The 21,923-nt window shown below is 38.6% G+C and overlaps 3 protein-coding genes across 3 annotated transcripts; 1 reads left to right on the top strand and 2 right to left on the bottom strand.

The window, feature by feature from the left end:
- Window positions 1-2,387: 2,387 nt before the first annotated feature.
- LOC120106192 (phosphatidyl-N-methylethanolamine N-methyltransferase-like) lies at window positions 2,388-6,371 on the bottom strand. The gene is made up of 2 exons (XM_039119102.1): window positions 5,858-6,371; window positions 2,388-2,999 (listed from the first exon to the last, which is right to left on the bottom strand). Exons 1-2 carry the CDS (start codon window positions 6,112-6,114, stop codon window positions 2,750-2,752), a joined length of 507 nt encoding a protein of 168 aa, XP_038975030.1. The 5' UTR covers window positions 6,115-6,371; the 3' UTR covers window positions 2,388-2,749.
- Window positions 6,372-11,180: 4,809 nt separating this feature from the next.
- On the top strand, window positions 11,181-11,717 carry LOC120106193 (cytochrome c oxidase copper chaperone 1-like). The gene has a single exon (XM_039119103.1). It carries the CDS (start codon window positions 11,211-11,213, stop codon window positions 11,451-11,453), a length of 243 nt encoding a protein of 80 aa, XP_038975031.1. The 5' UTR covers window positions 11,181-11,210; the 3' UTR covers window positions 11,454-11,717.
- A 1,638-nt stretch (window positions 11,718-13,355) lies between these two features.
- On the bottom strand, window positions 13,356-20,187 carry LOC120106191 (BTB/POZ domain-containing protein NPY1-like). The gene is made up of 4 exons (XM_039119101.1): window positions 19,817-20,187; window positions 17,526-17,595; window positions 15,693-16,859; window positions 13,356-14,110 (listed from the first exon to the last, which is right to left on the bottom strand). Exons 1-4 carry the CDS (start codon window positions 19,876-19,878, stop codon window positions 13,568-13,570), a joined length of 1,842 nt encoding a protein of 613 aa, XP_038975029.1. The 5' UTR covers window positions 19,879-20,187; the 3' UTR covers window positions 13,356-13,567.
- Between the last annotated feature and the right edge of the window lie 1,736 nt (window positions 20,188-21,923).

Here is a 21,923-nt window from a genome sequence, read left to right as displayed (position 1 = left end):
ATTAGAAAACAACAAAATAGATAAAGAATCCGACACTCTGTTGTGCTCCATCCATACAAATCTGTCAGGGCCGCATAGGATGTAACCCAATTAGCTGCTCCGTTTCCTGCCTTGTGAGCATCACACTTCTGCAATAGTCTGCAAATGTTAAAAAGTAGTAGCCTATTTTGACTTGCACGATTCCGACCCCAGATTCAATCGATCATTGTGGTCGACTCGCCTTCGAAAATGAGCCGGACCATTAATCCGTTACAGAGTACTGGATCTTCTATGGTGCATATTTTATACGGCAGAGGGCTATACAACCTCGGATGGTGGCCGAGTCATCCATATTGGAGACTGGAGATTGGTACATGCGACTTCATTGAGACACATCATGTTTGGAACCATATTTGGAACCCAACATGACCGTTTCTATTTCTAAGAGGAGCCGAAGCCATCCATCACCAATACAGATGACGCTGGCAGCCAACCAGGGCTGTACAACCTTTTGCAGTACAAAACATCCACCGTTGAGGATCCAATTGTCGCAGAGGCATCATAATTTACTTTTACTTTAACTTGACTCCAGAGGTACCCCAAAGAAACATCAGTTTTAGGGAATGTAATTCCTCATTCCGGACAGGCCAGGAACCATACTGTATCAAAGCTTGTTCTGAATTGGTGCTACGAAACTCTGTCACACGAGACAAGGAGGGAGCCAATTTGATGGGAATTAAATATTCTCCATTCCTATTTGATGGTGAGCGACTAAACATTTCTTTCGCTATTTGATGGGAAGCTTAAAGTAGAACAAGAAAACAGGGCATGGTCGATGCTTCCTCATTGTATTTGAAACAAATTTAAGTATTAAACCTTAAAGAACTGACGCACAAGGAATGAATCCCCAATCTAACTCCGGACAAGAAGTTCAACTCTTGCATATTCTTTTAGGCTTCCGAATCCAGCCGAAAGATTGTGATTTTGAATCGATGGCCTCAGAGATCTGTAGATCTCCTTGATATTAATTTTGTTTTCTAAATCCATCGCCCCACTTTTAACATCTTGCTGTATAGCAGCCCGAGGAAGTTCCCTAAGTTTTACCGCTAATTATTTTTTTATTTTTTATTTTTTGGCTAGAACGGATGGATCATACCTGGCGGGTACGGATACATCCAATAAAGTCAAAAAATAGGATACTTCAAAGTGCCAAGGGCACCTCCCCATCTCCAGTCTACAAGATATCACCGGAGTGACAAGCTACATATGCAGCCAACCAATCCGCAGTACCATTGGCTTCACGGTAAATATGTTTGACCTGAAAGGCCCCTCCAACTCTAACCATAGCCCAAATATCTCGGAGCAATGGGTGGTCACAACCGTAACCCCTTGGACCCCCCCGGATCTAACTAATAACGGTGGTTGAATCACCCTCCAGGATGATGGACCTAGCCTGTAACATGCACCGAGCTTGTCAGAGGCCCGCCTAAGCAGCTCTCAGCTCCACGCTTGGAACCGAAGTGTCGAATAACTGACTGTCCCCAGCAGCCACAACCCTGGCAGACGGGTCTCGAATAACAAAACCCGCACCTCCTCTCGTGCCACCGTCCAAGATTGACCCATCAAAGTTGACCTTGAGAAAACTCGGAGGTGGGGACTCCCAAGTGAAATACACCGTATGGAATACTGCCGAAGTAGAGTAGAAACCCCAGATATCCCAAGCTATCAAGGTCCCTCCAACGGAAGTGGTATGACACATCTCTGCCGCGTTCCGGCACTTTCCACCACAAGGCGACATACGTCGTTCGCGAGCACTCTCCCCACTCCATTCACCAGAGTTAAAGGAGACTGTTCACCAAGTTTAACCCGGTCAAGGCCTCAGAGATTCTTCACCGAGTTTAAGTCAGCCAAGGCCTCCCCATTCTGATAGGAACAGCCATTCTAGACAGAGGTATATTATCACACCAAGGTTCGATAAAGATATTAACAGATTCCCCTCCCAAATAGACCATTTAAATTCTGCCTCTAAGCTCTTCCCTGCAAAGCTCACTGACTTCCAAATTCTTTAAATCAAATACTAATTTTGTTTTAGAAAAAAAGCACTTTTATTTTAAACTTTGAGCAAACTAAAAGAGATCCATAGCAATAAGGCAGTTTTGAATTTGAATGGCATGCTTATGACTTTGGACCCACAAGCGTCCATCACAGTGACTAAAAGAAAAACTTAACAACTAACATAGAGAGTTCAATCCCTACTCTCCCCTAGTATCCAAATCCGATTTCTATTCGATTCCGATTCTGGTCACGAACCAAACATGTCGGAAAATATGGCCAATCCGATTTCCATATTCCAATCCATACTGATTCTGATTTTAGTTGCGAACCAAATACACCCTAAGAGACAATACTAAGATAAAGCCCAAAATATCAAATTTATAAAACTCATATATGAACAGAGTGCAAAGATATAAATCAGAGCTTGTCCTACTGGTCACACGCCTCTCTTGCCAACTAGATATTCTAGTTTGGATGCTTGGAAGGTACATATCCAAAAAAAAAATAACTGTGGGTAATATGGCATAGATCTGGATCTGCATTCTTATAGTGCAAGTCAGTCCCCTTCCTTTCTCCCTAGTCCTTACAAAAAGTTGCAATCACAGGAGCTACTAGCGTCAGCAAAAATGATAACCAAGAATTACTTGTCTTAAAAAAGATCAATCATTCCAATTTCAGCAATAATCTGTGATTAATCTCTCTTCAATCAAATAAATCAGGCGAGCGGCTTGGCACGAGTTGCTGGATCTTCCTTGGATTCCACCCACATCATGAAGAGATAACCAAGCAGCCACAGAAACACATACTGGAAGGGAACCCAACATAAACTTGCAAGAAGACTCAGGATGCTTCCAATATACTGTGGGTCCTTAATGTACCCAAAGGGGAACTCTGTTACCCATGGAACACTCTTTCCGAAGCGTACACCATAGTAAGTGCCTGCCTCACCAAGCAATTGATACACCCTGACAATAATGATTTCTGAATTTAGAGTTGAAAAGATGAGAACAAAAATTCTGCTTCTTGACGAAAATCTCAAAGCCAAGTACTCAAACATTAAGCCAGAAACTCATGTAAACATATAAATATTATTCAATCTATGTATAAGTTTATTATATGCAATTACAAATAGCCCCCATTTGGATACCCTCTACTGTGCAATGGAACAAATATAACACAATAACAAAAGCATGCATATCAATCCTGATCCAAAGTACCAGAAAGTAAAACTGGAGGGGAGTGAAGCTATAAAGAATCCATTAAGATCCAAGATGTTTTTACGTATGTTTGCAGCTGCAGTACTTGGCTTCCTTTTGGGTTAGATGCATGCTATGCCGTACCAACCTGAACTAAATGGTACAGGGCATACCGTATCAATTCTGTACCGGTACCCGGTATGAGTGGCGTATCAACACTCGGTACACAAAAAAAAAAAAAATTCCGTATGATACCATACCGACACTGTGCTAGTATGGCACCGGTACGGAGTCCGGTACCAAGACGGTGAACCTTCGTTAGAAGTAACCATATCTTTGATGAACTAATCTCAGCAACTGAGAACGGACTAATTAACTATGATCATAAAATATCTCGATTAGGCATCCTAGAAACATCTCACAGCAAACACCTAAATACATTTCTACCATAGGTAAAATCATTCATCAACTGATCAGTTAACTATGGGCATGTTTGATATTGTAGTTACTTTTGTGTTTTTGTTTCACTACAAATTAGTGAAATACTATATGGAGATTGATATTGCAGATAGTGCTTTTCCTTGATTTTGTTTTCGGTCTTTTTGTAAGCAATAATCTCTGTTACCAAAAGCTCTAAAGATTTTTTTGCAAGTAATTTAAAAAATAAAAGGGTTTCATCATACATGTTTTTCATTCTAGTTCAATTTTCTTCTTGAGCTTTGAAAACAAGGACAGAAAAAAAAAACACCAAATAGGCCCTAAGATCTTCATAATTCATCCACAAAAAAAGCAGTTTACCCCTCCAGTATATTAGGAAGGTCTCAATTACCACAACCACAGAATTAATGATAAACCATATATCTACTCTGTGCACATATTCTGTTAAAGACAAGCTCTTCGGATGGTCATAATGGAGATGATGAACAAGCTTTGTTCCTCCCATGAACAGATCAGGTAGAAAGATCCAGTGAAATTATTTCAAATAAATAAAGAGAAGCATATGAACAAGCTTTGTTCCTCCCATGAACGGATCAGGTAGAAAGATCCAGTGAAATTAGTTCAAATAAATAAAGAGAAGCGTATGGAGCTGATCAGATGACCCAAAACCAGGACCAATAATCCTTACTTCATTCAAGAACAGCTCATGCAAAAATTAGGTTAGCTAACATTGAAGCACATGGAAATGGATTAAACAATCTGCCTATCCTCCATATTAATGTAGCACACTAAACCTTTTTGTATGTTTGTTTCTTTGTTTTCCGTGGCTGCTATAGAAACCCTTCTTGGAGTGAATGAATATCATTAACTTCTAGTAACTGATCACAACCAGGTCATGGTCTTGCTGGAAAAAGTAAATGCATATTCCTATACCACATCCAACCCTAGCATATATGCTGTTTAAAATATGGATTAGAGTCACAGACAAAAGGGATCTCGTAAACTAACTCTTCCACCATCCTGCTTCTGCTATACATAAGAATAAGGAGGTAATTGAGGATGTCTTAGGTGGGCAAAGTGGAAAAGGGAGATGACCAGAAGGTAAGTGTGGCTTAAAGCATATTAATGAATGCATGGTAAATATAGGAAAGATAATTAGTATATTTGAAGATGTGTAGCAACTACATGAAAACAAGATATGACGGTATGAAAAAATTTGAAATTATTCAGACATGTCAATCCTCGAAGACAGAAAAGCCAAGTGAAAAGGGAATACAAAATTCAGTTTAAAAAGTCAAGAAAGAGAAGTTCGAAAAAATAGATAAAAGGCTGCACTGAAGTAGTGAGCAGTTTATAGATGATTATATTTTGGAGAACTTAGGTTAAGAACAATGTCCAAAGAGGACAAATAAAATAGCACCAAATCAATGAGGCATGGTTCATCTCTTATGTTTATGCATATGTGTACTTGTGCAAAGTGATATATTTAAAAAAGGAAAATATGAGAAAAGGCATGTGGGAAACAAAACAAAAGTAGTAATCGCATATTTTACCATGCTACTAGTTGATCAAAGAACCATGGGCTGATATCCTGTTAGTTGATCAAAGAACCATGGGCTGATACCCAATCTCGACTCGGACCCGGACCCGGACCCGATCCAACCCATTTTTTTAGGGTTAGATTTTACTATTAAGGCAATAATTGCTTGATGTTATTTACTATTATATAGTGAAACTTTAAATATAAAAATGCATAGACCTGGATCTGGATCCAACCCAGATCCGACCCGACCTGAATGACCTGTTGGATCAAAATTTGTAGGTATAGACCCGACCTAAGCCGGCGTCGGGTCTGGGTCCAAAATTAAGACCCGAACAAAAAACCGAGTTGGATCGGGGTCACTCAGAATCCGACCCGACCCGATCCATTTGCAGCCCTAGAACCGATCACCCTTTTAACACAGCTACAATGGTCCTGACCATTTAGCACAGTTACAAATATTCTGATCAACGAGTCGCTGGGATAAATCCCACGATACCAAGGTTAAAGAGAACAATCCATCATGAACGCAAGCATTATATATTTCTTTAAATCCGAACTAAGATGAAAACAATCTTCCATAAACTAATCAAAAGACAAAAATGTGTGCGAGAGAGAGAGAGAGAGAGAGAGGAAGAGAGAGGCTCACTTGAAGTTGAGGTACTGGCCCACGGCGAAGAGGGGGTAGCAGTACCACGGCGGCCAGCAGAATCGGGCGACGGAGAATAGAGCGAGGAGCTGGAGGATCTTGAGGACGTGAGAGACCTGAGCCATCCGATGGGAAGGGTCCACGCCTTTCCCGCATACATCCACCCATGCCTGCGGGTAATTCCATAGAAGATAGTAGAAGGGGAAGGGAAGCACCGTCGCGATGCCCACGGCCACCGCCCCCGGCGCTCCGCCCATGCCTCCCCACTCTCACCCAGAACAAAGCCAAATGGAAACTATCCTGGGTAAATGGACGCGGACCGGGTTGCGCCCTTTTATTAATCCGTAGAATCGGTTCGACCGGACCGGCTTTGGAGTTGCGACCTTGAAGCCGAGGCGGAGGAGGTGTGTTTAAATATTTATTATGAGGTTCCCGAGCCGAGAAGGCTTTGACGGGTGATTCTATTGGAGAGAGGGTAAGGCGGCGAAGCGAGGGAGGAGAAGCGGAGCCCTCCAGGTACGATCCTTTTCTTATGAAATTAGGGTTTCTTTTTAGCTGAAAGGTTTATGGTTTGAAGGCTTCGTTGTCGGTTATTACTGCTAGTTTTTTTATGGACTTCAGACGATCGAGTTTTGGAAGGATTAGGGATTGAATTGTTTGATCTAGATCTAAGGAACATATTTTTCTAGTAAGGTTCTTGTTTTTGTTCAATCGATGTGCTTAGAATTTCTTGTGTACAATTTTTGTTAGTTTATCTGTATCGGTACTTCTTTTGTTTTATTTATTCTTGTTTTAGTTTGATTCCGTCAAAGCCGCGGACACTAACTAGATGTATGGGAGCGTCCATTTAATTAATTTTGTAGATTCTGTTTGATTTGAAAGCAAAATAAGACAAAAAAATTCTGATAGGAGGTGTTTGTAAGAAATAGGAAAATCCATTTGGTATAAAAGTTGTTTTGGGATTGAATACATCATCAGCCTTATGCTCTGTGCCGAGTAGAGAGTCAAATAGCACAGGCCGTGGAGGCATCTGTCGTAGGAGAAGACTGCGACGTTTATCTTGTTTCAAAAACTACGACGGGACAGCTTAATGTCAGATTATAAAGCGTTTCTAAATTTAAGTGAAGCAGTTGTCAGCATGAGGTTTGGGAAGACTAGGCAAACTTGGAGCAGGGAGGAGTTAGATTTGGTGAAGTTGGAAGTTTGAAGGTCATGGTCATATTTTTTTCAAAGATCCTTCTAATCTTTTTATTCATGAGTGACTGGTGAAGTGGTTCATGGTACTATTTAGTGTATTAGAAAGGAAAGACTGGGGCTGCATTGTGGATTAAGAAGGGTTAGTATGCATATTTTGTGGATGGTGACTCATATTAGATGACACATCTTAAATTTTTTGGTGGTAGATCACATCTACATGACAGTAATCTGGTTGGATGTTCATTTGGTGTTTTTTCCTGATAGGAATGTTTTAGTCACAATAATATCATTCGAATTCCTGGTCATTGAGATGGATTTTGATCAGAAGTGTTATAATGTGTATGCATACCCAATATGAGCATGTTTAATTTAATAGCATACTTTTTCATTATTTAAAATTGCAGCATGAGTTGGTGGAAGTAACAAGGGACTTCTAGATTTTATGCCGTGGGAGAATTAGATCAAGTGTGAGGTTGACGAAAACATACCTGGCAAATAGTAGTCTGGTATGGAAGAATGATTAGCAATAAATTGAGGCCTTAATTGTCTTGGAAGTTGTAACTACACCACTTTGCAATCACTTGATGTTATGTAAAGATATATGGAACTGTGGGATTTGGGGGCTTCCTACAGGCTTCTTGCTTGTTTCTTTTATGCTTTGTAAATTTAAACATGAAGGTTTAATTAACTATTTTGTTTCCAGACACCACTAATCTTATAGCAACTCTTTCCGGAGACAATGTTCCATACCCATTTCATCACAGAGATATTTCTTAAATCATTTGTAATTTCCAGAGTTATCCTTCTTTCTGGTTCACTTGTAGGCTTCTTGAATTGCTTTACCAGATGCAGAGGTTCCAACACTGGAAGTTGTAAGTTCCTATATTGACTTAAAATAGGGAAGTTTATATATGGGATATGAGGTTGTGTTGAGAAGCAGGAGATGCCATTGGTCATACAATTGTCTACTCTAGTGATCTAGCGATGGAATCAATAAGTGGATGACTCGAGGCTTTTGAGTTTAGTGGCGGCAAAGTGATTAACTTATTGATATGATATCCACCACATTACAAAATTCATTGTGAACCAAATTAACTCTCTTTGTTAGTTTGTGAAATGATATTTTATAATCCGCAAAGCAACTGTAAAACATGATTAATCTCCTAAAACATTCTTAATTTGACATACTATAGGATCAAAAATCATAACTCTTAAGACACAAATTACTTTGAACTATGAAGATTTACCAAACCAACTGAGGAATTAAGTCAAAAAAAATTCATGTGGGTATAATATGTTTTAATCATGCCTTATTATTTGACATGTTATCCATTTTGCATCACCAATCTCAGTATCTTACAGTTACATAGAGTCTTTACAAATTCTTGGTAGGATCCACTTTAAGGCGAGTCTACTGCATTATTTTGGCATTTTGTCATAGATGGCCACAAATCTTAATTGTATTTTTTTTTTTCAGAGATGGAAATTTTGTTTTTAGTGTGTTGGCATCTTTCTTGTGTCCCTAAGCTTCTGATCTCTTGGTCATCCATCCTTGTTCTCTTTGCTCATCCTTAAGTGTGGCAATGTGGCAGATCATTTAAGAAACACTTTATCATGTCCCATCCCTATTGATGAATTTTATTGTCTCTTGTATGGTTGGCCTCTCTCTCTTGTGATTTTTTTTTTTGTGTAGAAGGGATGTACTATTCTAATATCTTGATAGACATTCTTGCAAGGGCATGCCCTGAATGAATCAAAATTCTTTAATTCCTTTCTTCAGCCTATGCTGGAGTTTTGTCTTGCTCTTATTTGGGTGATTACACACACACACATATAACATTGAAGTTTTGTGATTGTAGCAAAAACAACAGCAACTTTTAAAGGATTTAGATTTTTCAATAGCATCAATCTGTTTTATGGTGGGGAGAGTGAATCAAAGGATTTAAATGTATCTGTGGTGGTTTCTGGGCTTTGTTTAAGTGTAATTGAGATTAATAATGGGAATGACAGGACTCTTATTTGTTGCATTTTTCAAAATCAGATCACCAGTTGAGGTGAGGAGGAGGTCGGGATAATGGATGGTTTGGATGACTAGTTTGATGGAGTTCTGCCTTTGGGATTATCAATGATGTAATTGTTATTACTTAAATAGAGATATTTAGGAGTCTTGGTTTGTATGCAAGTACAATTTTGTAGTGCACTGTGAACTTTTTTGCATTAGTTTTAACTCAATTATGAAGTGATTTGCTGGGAGGGGAGAGTGATGGAAATATGATGCAGAAGCTGTTAAACCAGTTTTCTCCAGATTGAGGCAAGAGAAAAATCCTAACCCTAAAATTATTTAGCATCTTTAACATTGTGGAGCAGACGCCAATTTACTATAGAGAAACTAGTTCAGTATGGTAGATTTGAATTGAATAATTTTACAAGAATATGGTAAACTTTTTGCCTGACATATGCTGTTAAGGTCTAATTTAGTTGATGCACTGTTACTTTTCTGTTTAATGTTTCCTAGGACTATAAGATATGTGATACCGATGACCCGTAAAGAGGGCTGTAGCAATTGCTGATAGCTCTCCTCATGAGGAGGTAGGATTTAGATGAATTTGACCTTTTTGTGAGATTGTCATTGTTTTAAATTGTGACATATTATGGTTATACTCGAGATTTTAAATTCCGTGGGACAAGTGTATCCTAGTTTCTCCACAGAATGGAACGGTCCGCTGTCCCACCCGTCAAGTTCAGAACCTCTGCTGTGTGAGCTTTGCATCGCAAAGGGCTATGCATATTTGAATAGGCAACATATTGCCCATCTCGGAAATGGACAGCTATAACCTATCGTGTTGGTATGTCCCTCTGCAGTGCAAAACACTCACCGCAGAGGATCCTAGCTTCCCTTTGTATCTCTCCCCTTCTTCTTTCCTTTATTTTAGTTGTTTGTTTTTTTTCTTCTTTCCTTCCTTTTTTCGTTCTTTTCGTCCTTTCTTTTTCTTTCTTTCCTTCCCTTTTTTTTTCTTTTTTCCCTTTTGTTTTATTTCTTTCCTTTTTTGCATTCTTTCCTTCCTTTTCTTTTCTCTTTTTCGTCTTCTTGCCTTTCTTTCTATCCTCTTTCTTCTTCTTTCCCCGTTTGGATTGGTTTTTGAGTCCCCCTCTCTGGTCCGGTTTTTTCATAGGAACAAGATGGGATGGCCAGGGCATCTTCTATCTTGCTAGAATTTGAAACATTGGTTATACTAATTGTGCTTTGTCTACCTTTTGGTTAGAGAAACTTCCCTTCTCAGAGAAACTTGCCCTGGATAGGATTATGATAAAATAAAGCCATATACATGACCTGAGAATTCACCTTTTCTAATTCTAGAACTGCGTTTGAAGTTGAGTAAACTTGTTAGTGGTAGTCCGGTAGATTTAGTTGTTTTCTAGAATAGATGAATATTGTAAAATTAGGACATGTTACATTCTTGAAGCATTGACCTGGATGCAAAGAACATACTACAGCTGCTTAGTCAAACTCTAGTCTAAAAAGAGCATAGTGATGTACTCCTGCGTCCTTTTGGATGATCATCTTTTTTTACAAAAACTTTTCTCATAACCAGATACAATTATGATAGCTTATTTCTTTTTGCAGTGAAATAAGGTAATAAATGACAAGATATATTTTGCATTGCCTTGTCTCGTTGAAATTTAATCGAGTCTTTGAACAAAGTTTGTTTGTCATGTTCTTTTCATGACTACTTCGAATTTCATTTCAAAATTCCTAAAAAGGGTCTGCTAGAATAAAAAAATGTCCCTTTGGCAAGTAGATGACTATAACTTTAGCACAGGTAGCTCTGTAACAATACAAAGAACATGAAGCACCATATTGCAAGGATAATAGAGATCTGTTGTCATGTTCTTTAAACTTCTAATCAGATGGGTTGACACCTGAGGGCATGTTACAGATTTCTCATCTGAACTTTGCAAATAACATGAATATATGTGTTTTTAGTGGCTGACATTTCTTTCTATTTTATCTAGCTATATGAGCATCGTATTATTGCAGATAGAGCTACACCTTGAAGCTTGGGAGTTGGAGGTATAATGTTGCCACATGCACTCTATTAAAACCTTCCTCTTTTGATGGTTGCAGGTACTATTGTTCTTCTGGAAATTTGCTAAAATGGGCCACGCAGAGGTTGGGATGCCCTTGCAACCAAAATCACCAGAACATCCAGCTATTAGCCAAAATTTGGCTGCGGCAGGTCCAACACCTGATTCAAAGCCAAGGAAGAAGATCTGTTGTGCCTGCCCGGACACAAAGAGGCTGAGAGATGAATGCATCGTGCAGCACGGCGAGGCTGCATGTGAGAAATGGATTCAAGCCCATAAACAATGCCTTCGGGCTGAGGGGTTTAATGTTTGATGCTTCATAGGACATTTGGAGTCAGCAGTCTTTTCACACCTGTGATTTAGGCTCCAGATGCTTTCTATACCGAGTTAAAATAATTGACCTTCTCATGAAGATTCATGAATAAAAATGGCCAAATGTACTCGAGTGCCATTTTCTCAGAAGATGTTTGATTATTATTTTGCATTCTCATTTAAGTTATTTGATTTTTGTTACAGAATATGCAAACAAACTTTTGACTTCAGCTTAGAATATACTTACAGATGTCCCTTAAACCTCCCCTTTTCCAGAGTGATATTAGGATCTGTCAGGGTAAGATCATTGCTGATTGATTTAATTTTCATTAATTCATCTTGTGTGTACCGGTGGATGTAATATCATTGTTAAATGTTTGCATTGCTGTTGCGTTGCATCTAGTAGGATACTCTTTTGTGGCTGTGATGATTCCAAGTATGCTGTGCGACGGTTCCTAAAAGTTTTATACAGTTGCTTTACGAACGTTCATATGCCAAAACTTCTGGATGTCAATGGTCTGCTGCTGTCTTAGCCTGTACTTTGTGTTGAAATTCCTGACCTTATTAGCTTGCGCATCATCTCTTTTTGCTACATTCGTGCAGGCTTATTTATGCAGGCAAGCAGCTTGCAGATGATAAGACTGCCAAGGATTACAACGTCGAGGGTGTTTTCTGTCCGCCATCTTGTTCTTGCTCTGAGGGGCGGTCTTTAGTAATAATCATTCAAGATGTGCCTAAAACTACAAGGAAACTGAGTATTACGTATGGATTTAATATTTTTTATTCAAGAGAGCTCTCCTAAATTATCAGATTGGTATCCAAAATGACAGAATGTTGATCCTGATAACAGTAGTCCCTTGCATGGGATTTGTGCATCCCAAAGTTTTCACTGTTAAATCTCAAATATACTTGCCTTATTGTGCTAAGTTATGTACTATTACCGTTATTCCCTTCCAATGCAATGCAGGAGGAATATGTTTGTGCTTTTAAGGTTCTAGATACAAATATATAGATTCTGGTGACTAAAATTTGTTTGGCTCCTGAAAAAAAGATTAAGGAACAAGATAGGGAAAAACGACTCCCCCTATATAAAGAAACTTTTCTGCCAATTTAGGATATAAAATCAATTTTAAGAAGCTATGGGAAGTAAAGCATTTTTATTACTACCTGCAAAGCAAAAGGTGTGAATCGTAGGAAACTAGTATGACGACTGATCATACCATATCAATGTCATCTACATGGTGTCTCAACAAAAATCCGTGTCCTAAGAATGGTTATGACTGAAATACCTAATATCATCAGGTAGAATAGGGTGGAAACTATAACTTAGAATTTTATCCAAAAAAAAAGCTAGCCAAAAGGTATTGTTTTAATTTCTTAGTTAGTTATGTATAAAAATTTAAAATCTATCTAGTGCATAACTGATGTAGCATTAATCAATATATACTCCTATTTTAGTCTCAGCATCCTCATTGGATTAGGAGTATTTAAATTCATCCAAATCCAATTACAAATTCTAAGATCCATCCATAATCAACCTAAATAAGCTTATGCTATATCTTCTACCATGTGAGTCATAAATTAAATCCGTTCTAATACCATTTGCAACAATCTAGAACTACATCCAAAAAAAAATCTCCTCAAAAAATATTATACTAAACTTTTTTAACCTATATAAATAGCTAAGATCTATCCGGTGCAACAGCTAATATAGGACTAAATTCATACCTACCTTGTAAAAACAGTGGCTGGCCATAATACACCAGCCCCCGCAATTATCGATGTACCTAGAAAGTTGATAGAGCTGAGATAGCCCACCATTGCGGACTTTGTGAGATGTTATTTCTATTGAGATACATAATATCCTAGTTTGAGAGAGAGAGAGAGAGAGATTAACCTCACAATGGTACTTCAAAAACACTAGACTGAGTTGAAGAGACTAATAATACAAAAGCAGCGTACATATTTAACCGCTCAAACCCCTTCCCAGTCCTTATGGAGGGGATGAGGAAAAAAATTCGAGCATTTGCTAAAACGCATAGAACCATCTCATCAGCTGAAACACATCCCCATTTTTCTATACAAAGGACAAGAACCTCCAACCCAAAACTACACTCACGAAACAGAGTATCTCCTTTGCCTTGACGAAGTCCCAGATGATTTAGCTTCTCCCAGCTTCGCGGAGGTCGGAGGGCTTTGAGAACTCCCTGATGTCTCGCTACTTTTGTTCTCCCTATGCCCTTTCCCAACCCAGAACTTGTCAAGTATCCTCCTTGATCGAGACTGCAGCAATAATCCACCACCCTTGTCCTTGCTATCCCTACTACTCTTCTTTCCCTTGTCACTCCAACACTCCTCTTCTACCTTCAAGTTCCCTAGCTGTTTCTTTGCAGAGGTAAGGTTCTCTGGCGCTGGTCTCTTCCAAAACTCTTCCACATTTGCTCTGGACCTCGTCCGGCCATGCAAGGTGTCATTGGTTGAAGCTGTTAGGCCACTAGCTGTTGCCCTCATCTGTTCAAAGAAGAGGACCTGCACCACCACTCTAAGAGGTAGCCGCTCATTTTGTGCTGCATGCAAGCAAGCATCTGTTGAGAGCTTCTTGACATCCATCAGACTACAAATCCTCTTCTTCTCCACTTTACTCAGGCTTGGATGCTCCTGTGCATTGTGACCATATCAGATTATGAAGATCGGCTTCAATAATTTTAGAAAGTGATAAGGGGGTGGGTTCACAAGGTGGCAGGAATTTTTCAAAAAACCTGCTGTCCTGTGATTTTCTTCTTCTATTTTTAAAAATCTTTACAATAATGCTGAAGAAGTGGTATGATGCAGAGCAGATCTTCATTGTGTTATTCCTGACAGCATGGTGGCCGAAGTGAAGAGTCACTTAAAACAGGAATGCAGGCTAATGAAGACAAGTTCAGGCTCTGCAGCCACTTCTCAAGGTTTTTATTTTAGTACTGAAAAAATGAAAAGAAAAAAAAATGTGGACATGATCATCTAATGTGAAATAACAACAGTACATCATCGAGACTAGTACTCCTATGAAGTTTTTACTCAAGGAGCACTAAGTAATGAAATGGGTGAAATTTATGAAGACACATCACAGAGTAAATTAACAAGATCACATTGCTGAAACCAAGAATGATGGATCTTGAAGAATGATAATGAACATGCAAGCAAGGATCATTTAATCAAAATTAACTACGTACTTTTAAAACTACAAATTGATCATGACTGAAGGATAAAAAGGGGAAAAAGAACATTATTAATATCAAAAGATACTGCTTAAAAATAACTGTAGTTGTGGCACATTAATTAAGCAGAAAAACTGTTTACTGAGAATTTTTGAGAGGAAGAAAAAAAAAAAAAAACAGATAACTTGGCAAAGAAAATATGAAAACTGAGAATAATTGATCATCACTTTATACAACATGAACTAGTAACTGCTACAAGGCACAACCGAATATATATATATGTGTGTGTGTGTGTGTGTGTGTGTGTGTGTGTGTGTATGTGTGTATATATGTGTGTGTATATATATGTGTGTGTATATATATATATATATGTGTATATATGTGTGTGTATATATATGTGTATATATGTGTGTGTATGTATATGTGTATATATGTGTGTGTATATATATATATGTGTATATATGTGTGTGTGTATATATATGTGTATATATGTGTGTGTGTATATATATATGTGTATATATGTGTGTGTGTGTATATATATGTGTATATATGTGTGTGTGTGTATATATATATATGTGTATATATGTGTGTGTGTGTATATATATATGTGTATATATGTGTGTCTATATATATATATGTGTATATATGTGTGTGTGTATATATATATGTGTGTATATATGTGTGTATATATATATGTATGTGTGCATATATGTGTGTATATATATATATATGTATATGTGTATATATGTGTGTATATATATATATGTGTGTGTATATGTGTGTGTGTGTATATATGTGTATATATGTGTGTGTATGTGTGTATATATATATGTGTATATATGTGTGTGTATGTGTATATATATATGTGTATATATGTGTGTGTATGTGTGTATATATATATGTGTGTGTGTGTGTGTGTATGTATATATATATGTGTGTGTGTGTGTGTGTATGTATATATATATATATGTGTGTGTGTGTGTGTGTATATATATATATAACTTAAGCAACAATAGGTAGTCATAGAATTTTCAAGAACATACCTTCAAATAGATATCGATGGCTGTGTAGAGTCCATCATGGATTGGTCTTGCTGCCTCTGGAACTGACATAGAAAGATCAACGAAGCTAGAAATTGACAGATCTGGATCACTGGCTATTTCAGCAAGATAACAGTCGATCAATTTTCCCAAAGTCAACAAAGATTCATGTTCTAGATCAATTTCATGCATCCTATTTTCACTCCTTTCCACGAAATCAGTATTGTGAGTGCTCCCAACCTGCAGCAGAAATCTACTGACCAGGCTTCGCACCAGATCAACATCATAAATAGTGTCACCAAGAGATTTTGCCGGAATCAGAAGGTCCTTTACAGAAGCTTTGTGCAATTGCACACTAATACGGTTCATCAACTCTTCCTTCAATAGATCCCCAGCTCCAACCAAGATAACAACTTTTAGCAATTTTAAAAGGAATCTACAGGAACAAGCTGAACCTTTATCTGATGGCAACAGCCAGATGATGGTTTCTACAAGAGTCCTGTTCCTTTTGGTGTAGTCATCAGCAACCAGGGCATCATAAGAATCAGGCAACCATCTAACTGCATAAGTCTTGAGGGCTTCTCCTATCACATCAGAAGAGATTCTTCCTCTAGACTTCACAGCAACCATTACTCGCTTGTAAAGATCAACATCGAGTTCACATATATCCTCAATCCACCAATGCTTGGGAACAACATGCTTTGTTTGTTGGGATTCAATTATCTCACCTGAAGCTGCTAATTTCTTGCTACAGGTATAGGACCAGTTTACATTAGCAGGGTCAACAGATGCTTTGGAAGCAATGGAATCTATGCATCTTCCAACCACCTCAAGTTCCTCAGACCAGGGCAGCAATGACTTTGTGGTCTGTAGAACAATGATGGAGTCTTTCCAGCTACGGAACACACTGGAGTTCAGGAAAACCTCGATTTTGAATATCAAATTACCTTTTTCAATATCTTCAGTCATCTCTAGGTACTCTGCTGCACATCTAGCAGCAACAACATTGTAGGCATTGAGAATTACAGTCATGCCATAGCAGAATTTAGCACATATTTCAAAGGCTTTTGGACCACCAGGAAAATCATGCATGAAGACTTCATCAATGCTGTCCTCACTAGCCTTGAGGATCAATCTCTGTAACCGGTGGCTCTTGGATAGAAGAGGGAACTGCATATAGAAATAATAAGTCCCACAGCTTCAATTGCTGTTGTGCAAATATGGCTCAATATCATGTCAAAAAGACAGAAATAACAAACAAAACATGGTAAAACAGCGCAAATATGGATCAAGGTCAGGTCAAAAGACAAATAACAAAAGAAACATGGCAAAACAGCAAGATCAATAGAGACGGGTAAAAAAAAAAGGAACTGAAGAAGAAGAAGAAGATAGGAGCAAATAAGAACACAGGCCCCATAGGTGGATGATGAAATTGATGATATTAAAAAAAAAAAGGGAAAAAAAAAGAATGATGAGCTTTCTGCAAGGATGCAAGAAAGGGGACCTTCGATGTAGACTTGTTAAACATCTTTCCATAAACAGAGGAATGAAAATTCCATCATTAAAAATGCAACTCAACTGAGTATTACATTTTTATTAAAAAAAACTTTTAGTGCTTTTTATCATTATTTGTAGCCTCCCTGTTTGGACAAGTTCAAAAGAGACTAGGCCAGGTATCTAGTTTTGCTCTGCAGCCTTATAAGGGGATTAAAGATAATTAAACAAAAGCAAATGTAAGTGTACAGATATATAAGTACATGCTCAGAGCATGCTCAATAAAATTGCAAATATTGTAAGTGCTAATTCAATTTACTATTTGAAAGGACAGGGAATGACCTTGTGCAAATAAAATCTCAATTCACCAACATGTATAATGACATCTGTTGCCAGCTCGGATACAACATACCTGCACCAGCCATCAAACTTGAGATATATATGTATGTATTATCAGAAACAAGAAATAAACCATTATTCTAAATTGATTGCAAGTAGATACTAAATGATTTGGAATAATATTTCTGAATTGTGCATCCAATATATAGATATACTGTCAAGATATAAACCATTATTCTAAATTGATTGAAAGTAGATACTAAATGATTTGGGATGATATTTCGGAATTGTGCTTCCAATATATAGATATACTATCAAGATATAAACCATTATTCTAAATTGATTGAAAGTAGATACTAAATGATTTGGGATGATATTTCTGAATTGTGCTTCCAATATATAGGTATACTATCCTATCACAAATGAACTTCTTACCATCTTCCAGCCAGGTTGCCTTCAGAGGGGCCCAGACAAGAGTTCAAAACAATGAAGGTTGAAGTGAATGATGTGTATCGATAAGCCAAGGAAATGCTATAAAAGAAGCTATCTCATTTCCCACATATATGGGACACACAAAATTCCACTTGCACTTGTATGACTATTTATTGATGGATTGAATTTTTAACTCGTTCTCATTAATCAAAAAAGTCATTTCTATCTAAAGCTTCTCTAACTACAAGCAATTGTATGTATCACCAGTTCATTGAGTATAATAATGGGAGGCCTAACTTCTAGTACCTCTGATTTCACTTTTTTTTTTAAAAAAAAGATCCACAACTATGAAAACAGCTAAATCAGGTAGCGGCATATGTGAACTACTTACTGATGGAAAGCCAGCAAATTAGCAGTCACTTGAGTTCTTGATTTACAAAAGAACTGCTGTATCTAGTTCTAGAAAGATGTTTGAGAAAGGTGTTGGAAAAAAGACTACTTCGCTTTATTTGATTTGAGAAAGATGATCGAGAATGATGTTGTCATGTGAACCACTGTCATGCCCGTCCAGTGAATGATTTGGCATTTCTTTCATACAGTCTCAGTAAATGGGTCTCCGAGCAATATGTAATCTGCTCTCGACAGGACACATTGTGTAACACCAAATTATTGGCTTCAAGACCAAGATGCACTTCTGTTTTTAACTCCCAAACCTTAGTTTTAACATCACAACCATTACGTAAATGTCAAGCTCCTATTCAGATCAGTGTTGCTCTGTCAAATTATGTTCGCGCACTTCATATATCGGCACTACTTGTGCACTCTTCTATCACAAGAAAATCACCTGTCAGTCATGTTCTTACAATTATTCTATCATTCATCCTTACGTATGCAGCATTGCAGCAGCTCAAACAGTGGAAACATGCAAGAAACATCTGCTCCTGCTTCCCAAGAAACCAATCTGGATCAGGCTTGTGACCAAGAAATATCAAGGGGCAGAGAAAAGAAGTGGAGAATGCAAAGGGGAGTAGCTTAGCGGCTAGTCAGTGGGGAAAGAGGATCCGCCTATCTTTTATAATGCTTTCATCTCTACCATACCAAGTTACAAACACAAAAGACCAGAGAAATGGCAAGCACGGACCAATTCGTCTTGGAAAAATTTAGGTCCTAAAAGAGACAGCAGACAGGAACAAGAGGATTTTCCAGCACCACAAATATTCAAGAAAGTAGCGGCGGACAGAATACAAGGTGGCAAAGAACTCTTCATCAAGTCTAGCCAGATTCGAAATTTCAAAAGCACCTACTCTTCCACTTTGATGAGATATATTGGATTGTAAAGTCTCTCCTTTTCTTATTTTCCGCGCCTTTTTTTTTAATGAAAATCCCATTTTTCAAAAACATTTAGTAAAATCCATGGAGCAAGAAGCCATAGAAAACAGGGAGCAACAGCAATGTGCTCTCTGTTTCATGGCCACCTCCCATAGAGAGAACTGTTTGAATCTAAAAACTCCGTATAATTAACCGAAAGAACACCCCTGCGACCAGGAACGGAAAAAACAGTGCCTCTCCCATCCCGAGCAAAGCAGCATAACCACAGAAGAAGGGGGGAAAAAAACTAGTTGTATTGCTTGCATTTCACCCTAACTCTAACCCCATAATCTTAAAAGCGAAATGTTCTAAGAGAATTAAATAACACATGCAGCATTTTAGATATACTGGTTACAGAAAAAAAGAAAACGTTAGAAATCAAAACGACCAAGCAATAGCTAAATCTCATTCAAAAAATTATTTTTATTTTAAAGAATCCACCATGCGGGAAGAAAGAGCAGAGATCAAAGAACAAGCACATAACCAAGCCTCACCTGTCGTTGCTCCCGTCCGACTGGAATGCTTCAGGCTTCGATCCCAGCTTCATAAACTTCATCTCTTCCCCTTACTCAAACCCCCACCCCCCAATCCCTCACCTCACTTCCTCTCAAGCCCACTCCACCATACCGCTCTTCACCGTCCACTTAAATCCCTGTTTCCCCGCGTCCGTACGCCGGCCAAGGCCAAGGCTCCCTCCTAGCCCTCGCTTCTCAGCTCTTTCCTCCTCCTAGCACTTAAAACGCAACAGGGCAAGGAAGCGGAATTAATTGCTCGCTACCGCGACCTCTGTGTCTCTCTTCTCTAATCTTCTTGTCTCGGAGATGATGACCTCCTTGTCGTCGTCGTGGTCGTTGTAGTTGAGAGTCATAAAGAGGGGGGAGGGTGGTGAACTTATCGCATCGTGTTATGATGATGGTTTATCTCGCTGCCTTGCTTCCTCTATTATTTTTTTTTCTTTTTTTCTTTTGTTATATCAATTATCGTTATTATGGTTGGTTGTTTCGCTGCTGCATGCCTGCTTGTTTTTCTCGCATCCAAGAAGAGTAGGATTTTGCGGGAAGCCGTGCGCCCAGAGAGACAGAAAGAGACGTCGCTTTCGGTGGTGCGGCGCTTCTCTCTCCTTCTCTCACTCACTCTCAATGAAAATCTACGGCGGTGGGATGTTGGATCGGCCGGAAGTGGGGGACCAGGATGATTTCCTGCCGCTAACTTCTTAAAATATTACATTTTTCTTATCCTGGAATGTTTACATATTGCCCTAGATTAATGTTTCTACACTGCTACACGCTAAAGGATAAATGTGACGTCAAAAATAAAAATTTTATTTCCATTTTTCAGATTTTTGACAGTAAAAAATATATTATGTTTATTTTTTAAAACAATAATCTCTCCAGCGTCACCACCAACTGTAATATCTTCTTGCACCACCAGATCTCCACTGAGAATAAGAATAAGAAATCCACAGGAGCGACTTCTAAGGGAACAACAACGAGGGGATGCTCTCATTCTCAAAGGATGTCAGGCTAAGAAAGTGTGGCCAACGACTGAGGCAACACCAAGAGGAGATGCTTGATCATGTTCAGACCGGGAGCCATGGCTTCTCCGGACGATAGCAGCGTTGCTTGCTGGATTTCCGCCTCCGATGCCTCCATGTACTCTAGCCTCATCACCCCACCCGACACTCCGCTGCTCCAGATAGCCATCTCCGACGATGGTGACACCCAGATCCACTATCCCGGCAAGGTCAGATCCCTAATCCAAAAGAAGGCTTCCACCCCATGTCCCTCCTCACCTGCTCCTAGATCGCCATCTTGATGCTCGAGAAAGTTGCAGCCAAGCACAGCTCATGTGACGTATTCGTCGGCGCCGACCACGATCTATGGGTAGAACTCACGGAGGATCTTCCAGCCGGCAGTGATAGAGTTGAGCAGGTGGAAGGGAAGGAAGAAGTTGACGGAATGGAGGAAGGGGTAGGCGAGAGGTGCGACGGACGGCAACGCTCTCCACGCCAGCGGTGAAAATTATTCACTTCCATGTTTTTAAAAAATCATAAAAAAAATATTTAAAAAATAAAAAATAAAGTAATTAAATATTTTTATATTAAATTCTACATTTTTTTAAAAAAAAAATATCAAATAGGCTCTACATAATTAATCCGTGCTGGTGTAAGATGCAGGTCCAGTTCTGACTCCTTGCTTGCTGAGCCCCAATCAAGTCTCTGTTCACGTTGGCTTTTGATCGAATTTATATTCAACATACTCAGGTGTACCAACCAAAAGAATTGACTTGATATGGGATTATATCCTCAACATACTTCAGCTAGGCTTCCATCCTATGTTTCGCTGGAAAAAAAAACTTTCAAGATTTAGATTTCATTTTTTGAGTTTCTTTTTTTCCTTCTAAATGGATTATTTGTTGAGGTCTAATTAGGTTAGTCATTGATTTATGATGTCAATACTTAATCCAGTTATAAATTTAATCTTGATACGGAACCCATGGCCAGCTTACATTGAGCAGTTGACAAAATTGGGTGGTATACAGATTGAATCTTAATCCACCCAATTCACATGCAAGCTTGCTATTATTCTGGAGTTTGCCCAC

Source organism: Phoenix dactylifera, unplaced genomic scaffold, assembly GCF_009389715.1.
Source record: "Phoenix dactylifera cultivar Barhee BC4 unplaced genomic scaffold, palm_55x_up_171113_PBpolish2nd_filt_p 000488F, whole genome shotgun sequence".
In the NCBI taxonomy this organism is placed as follows: Eukaryota; Viridiplantae; Streptophyta; class Magnoliopsida; order Arecales; family Arecaceae; genus Phoenix; species Phoenix dactylifera.
Note: the sequence above shows the minus strand (reverse complement) of the source record. Positions and strands in the feature narration are given on the sequence as shown.

Excerpts from the sequence above, each read along its gene's own strand:
- LOC120106193 (XM_039119103.1), top strand. The coding sequence starts at position 11,211 with ATGGGCCACGCAGAGGTTGGGATGCCCTTGCAACCAAAATCACCAGAA.
- LOC120106192 (XM_039119102.1), bottom strand. The coding sequence starts at position 6,114 with ATGGGCGGAGCGCCGGGGGCGGTGGCCGTGGGCATCGCGACGGTGCTT. Across the intron at positions 3,000-5,857 it reads GGCCAGTACCTCAACTTCAA|GGTGTATCAATTGCTTGGTG; the intron begins GTGAGCCTCTCT and ends CATTATTGTCAG.
- LOC120106191 (XM_039119101.1), bottom strand. The coding sequence starts at position 19,878 with ATGAAGTTTATGAAGCTGGGATCGAAGCCTGAAGCATTCCAGTCGGAC. Across the intron at positions 17,596-19,816 it reads TCGGACGGGAGCAACGACAG|GTATGTTGTATCCGAGCTGG; the intron begins GTGAGGCTTGGT and ends TGGCTGGTGCAG. Across the intron at positions 16,860-17,525 it reads TGAGATTTTATTTGCACAAG|TTCCCTCTTCTATCCAAGAG; the intron begins GTCATTCCCTGT and ends TTCTATATGCAG.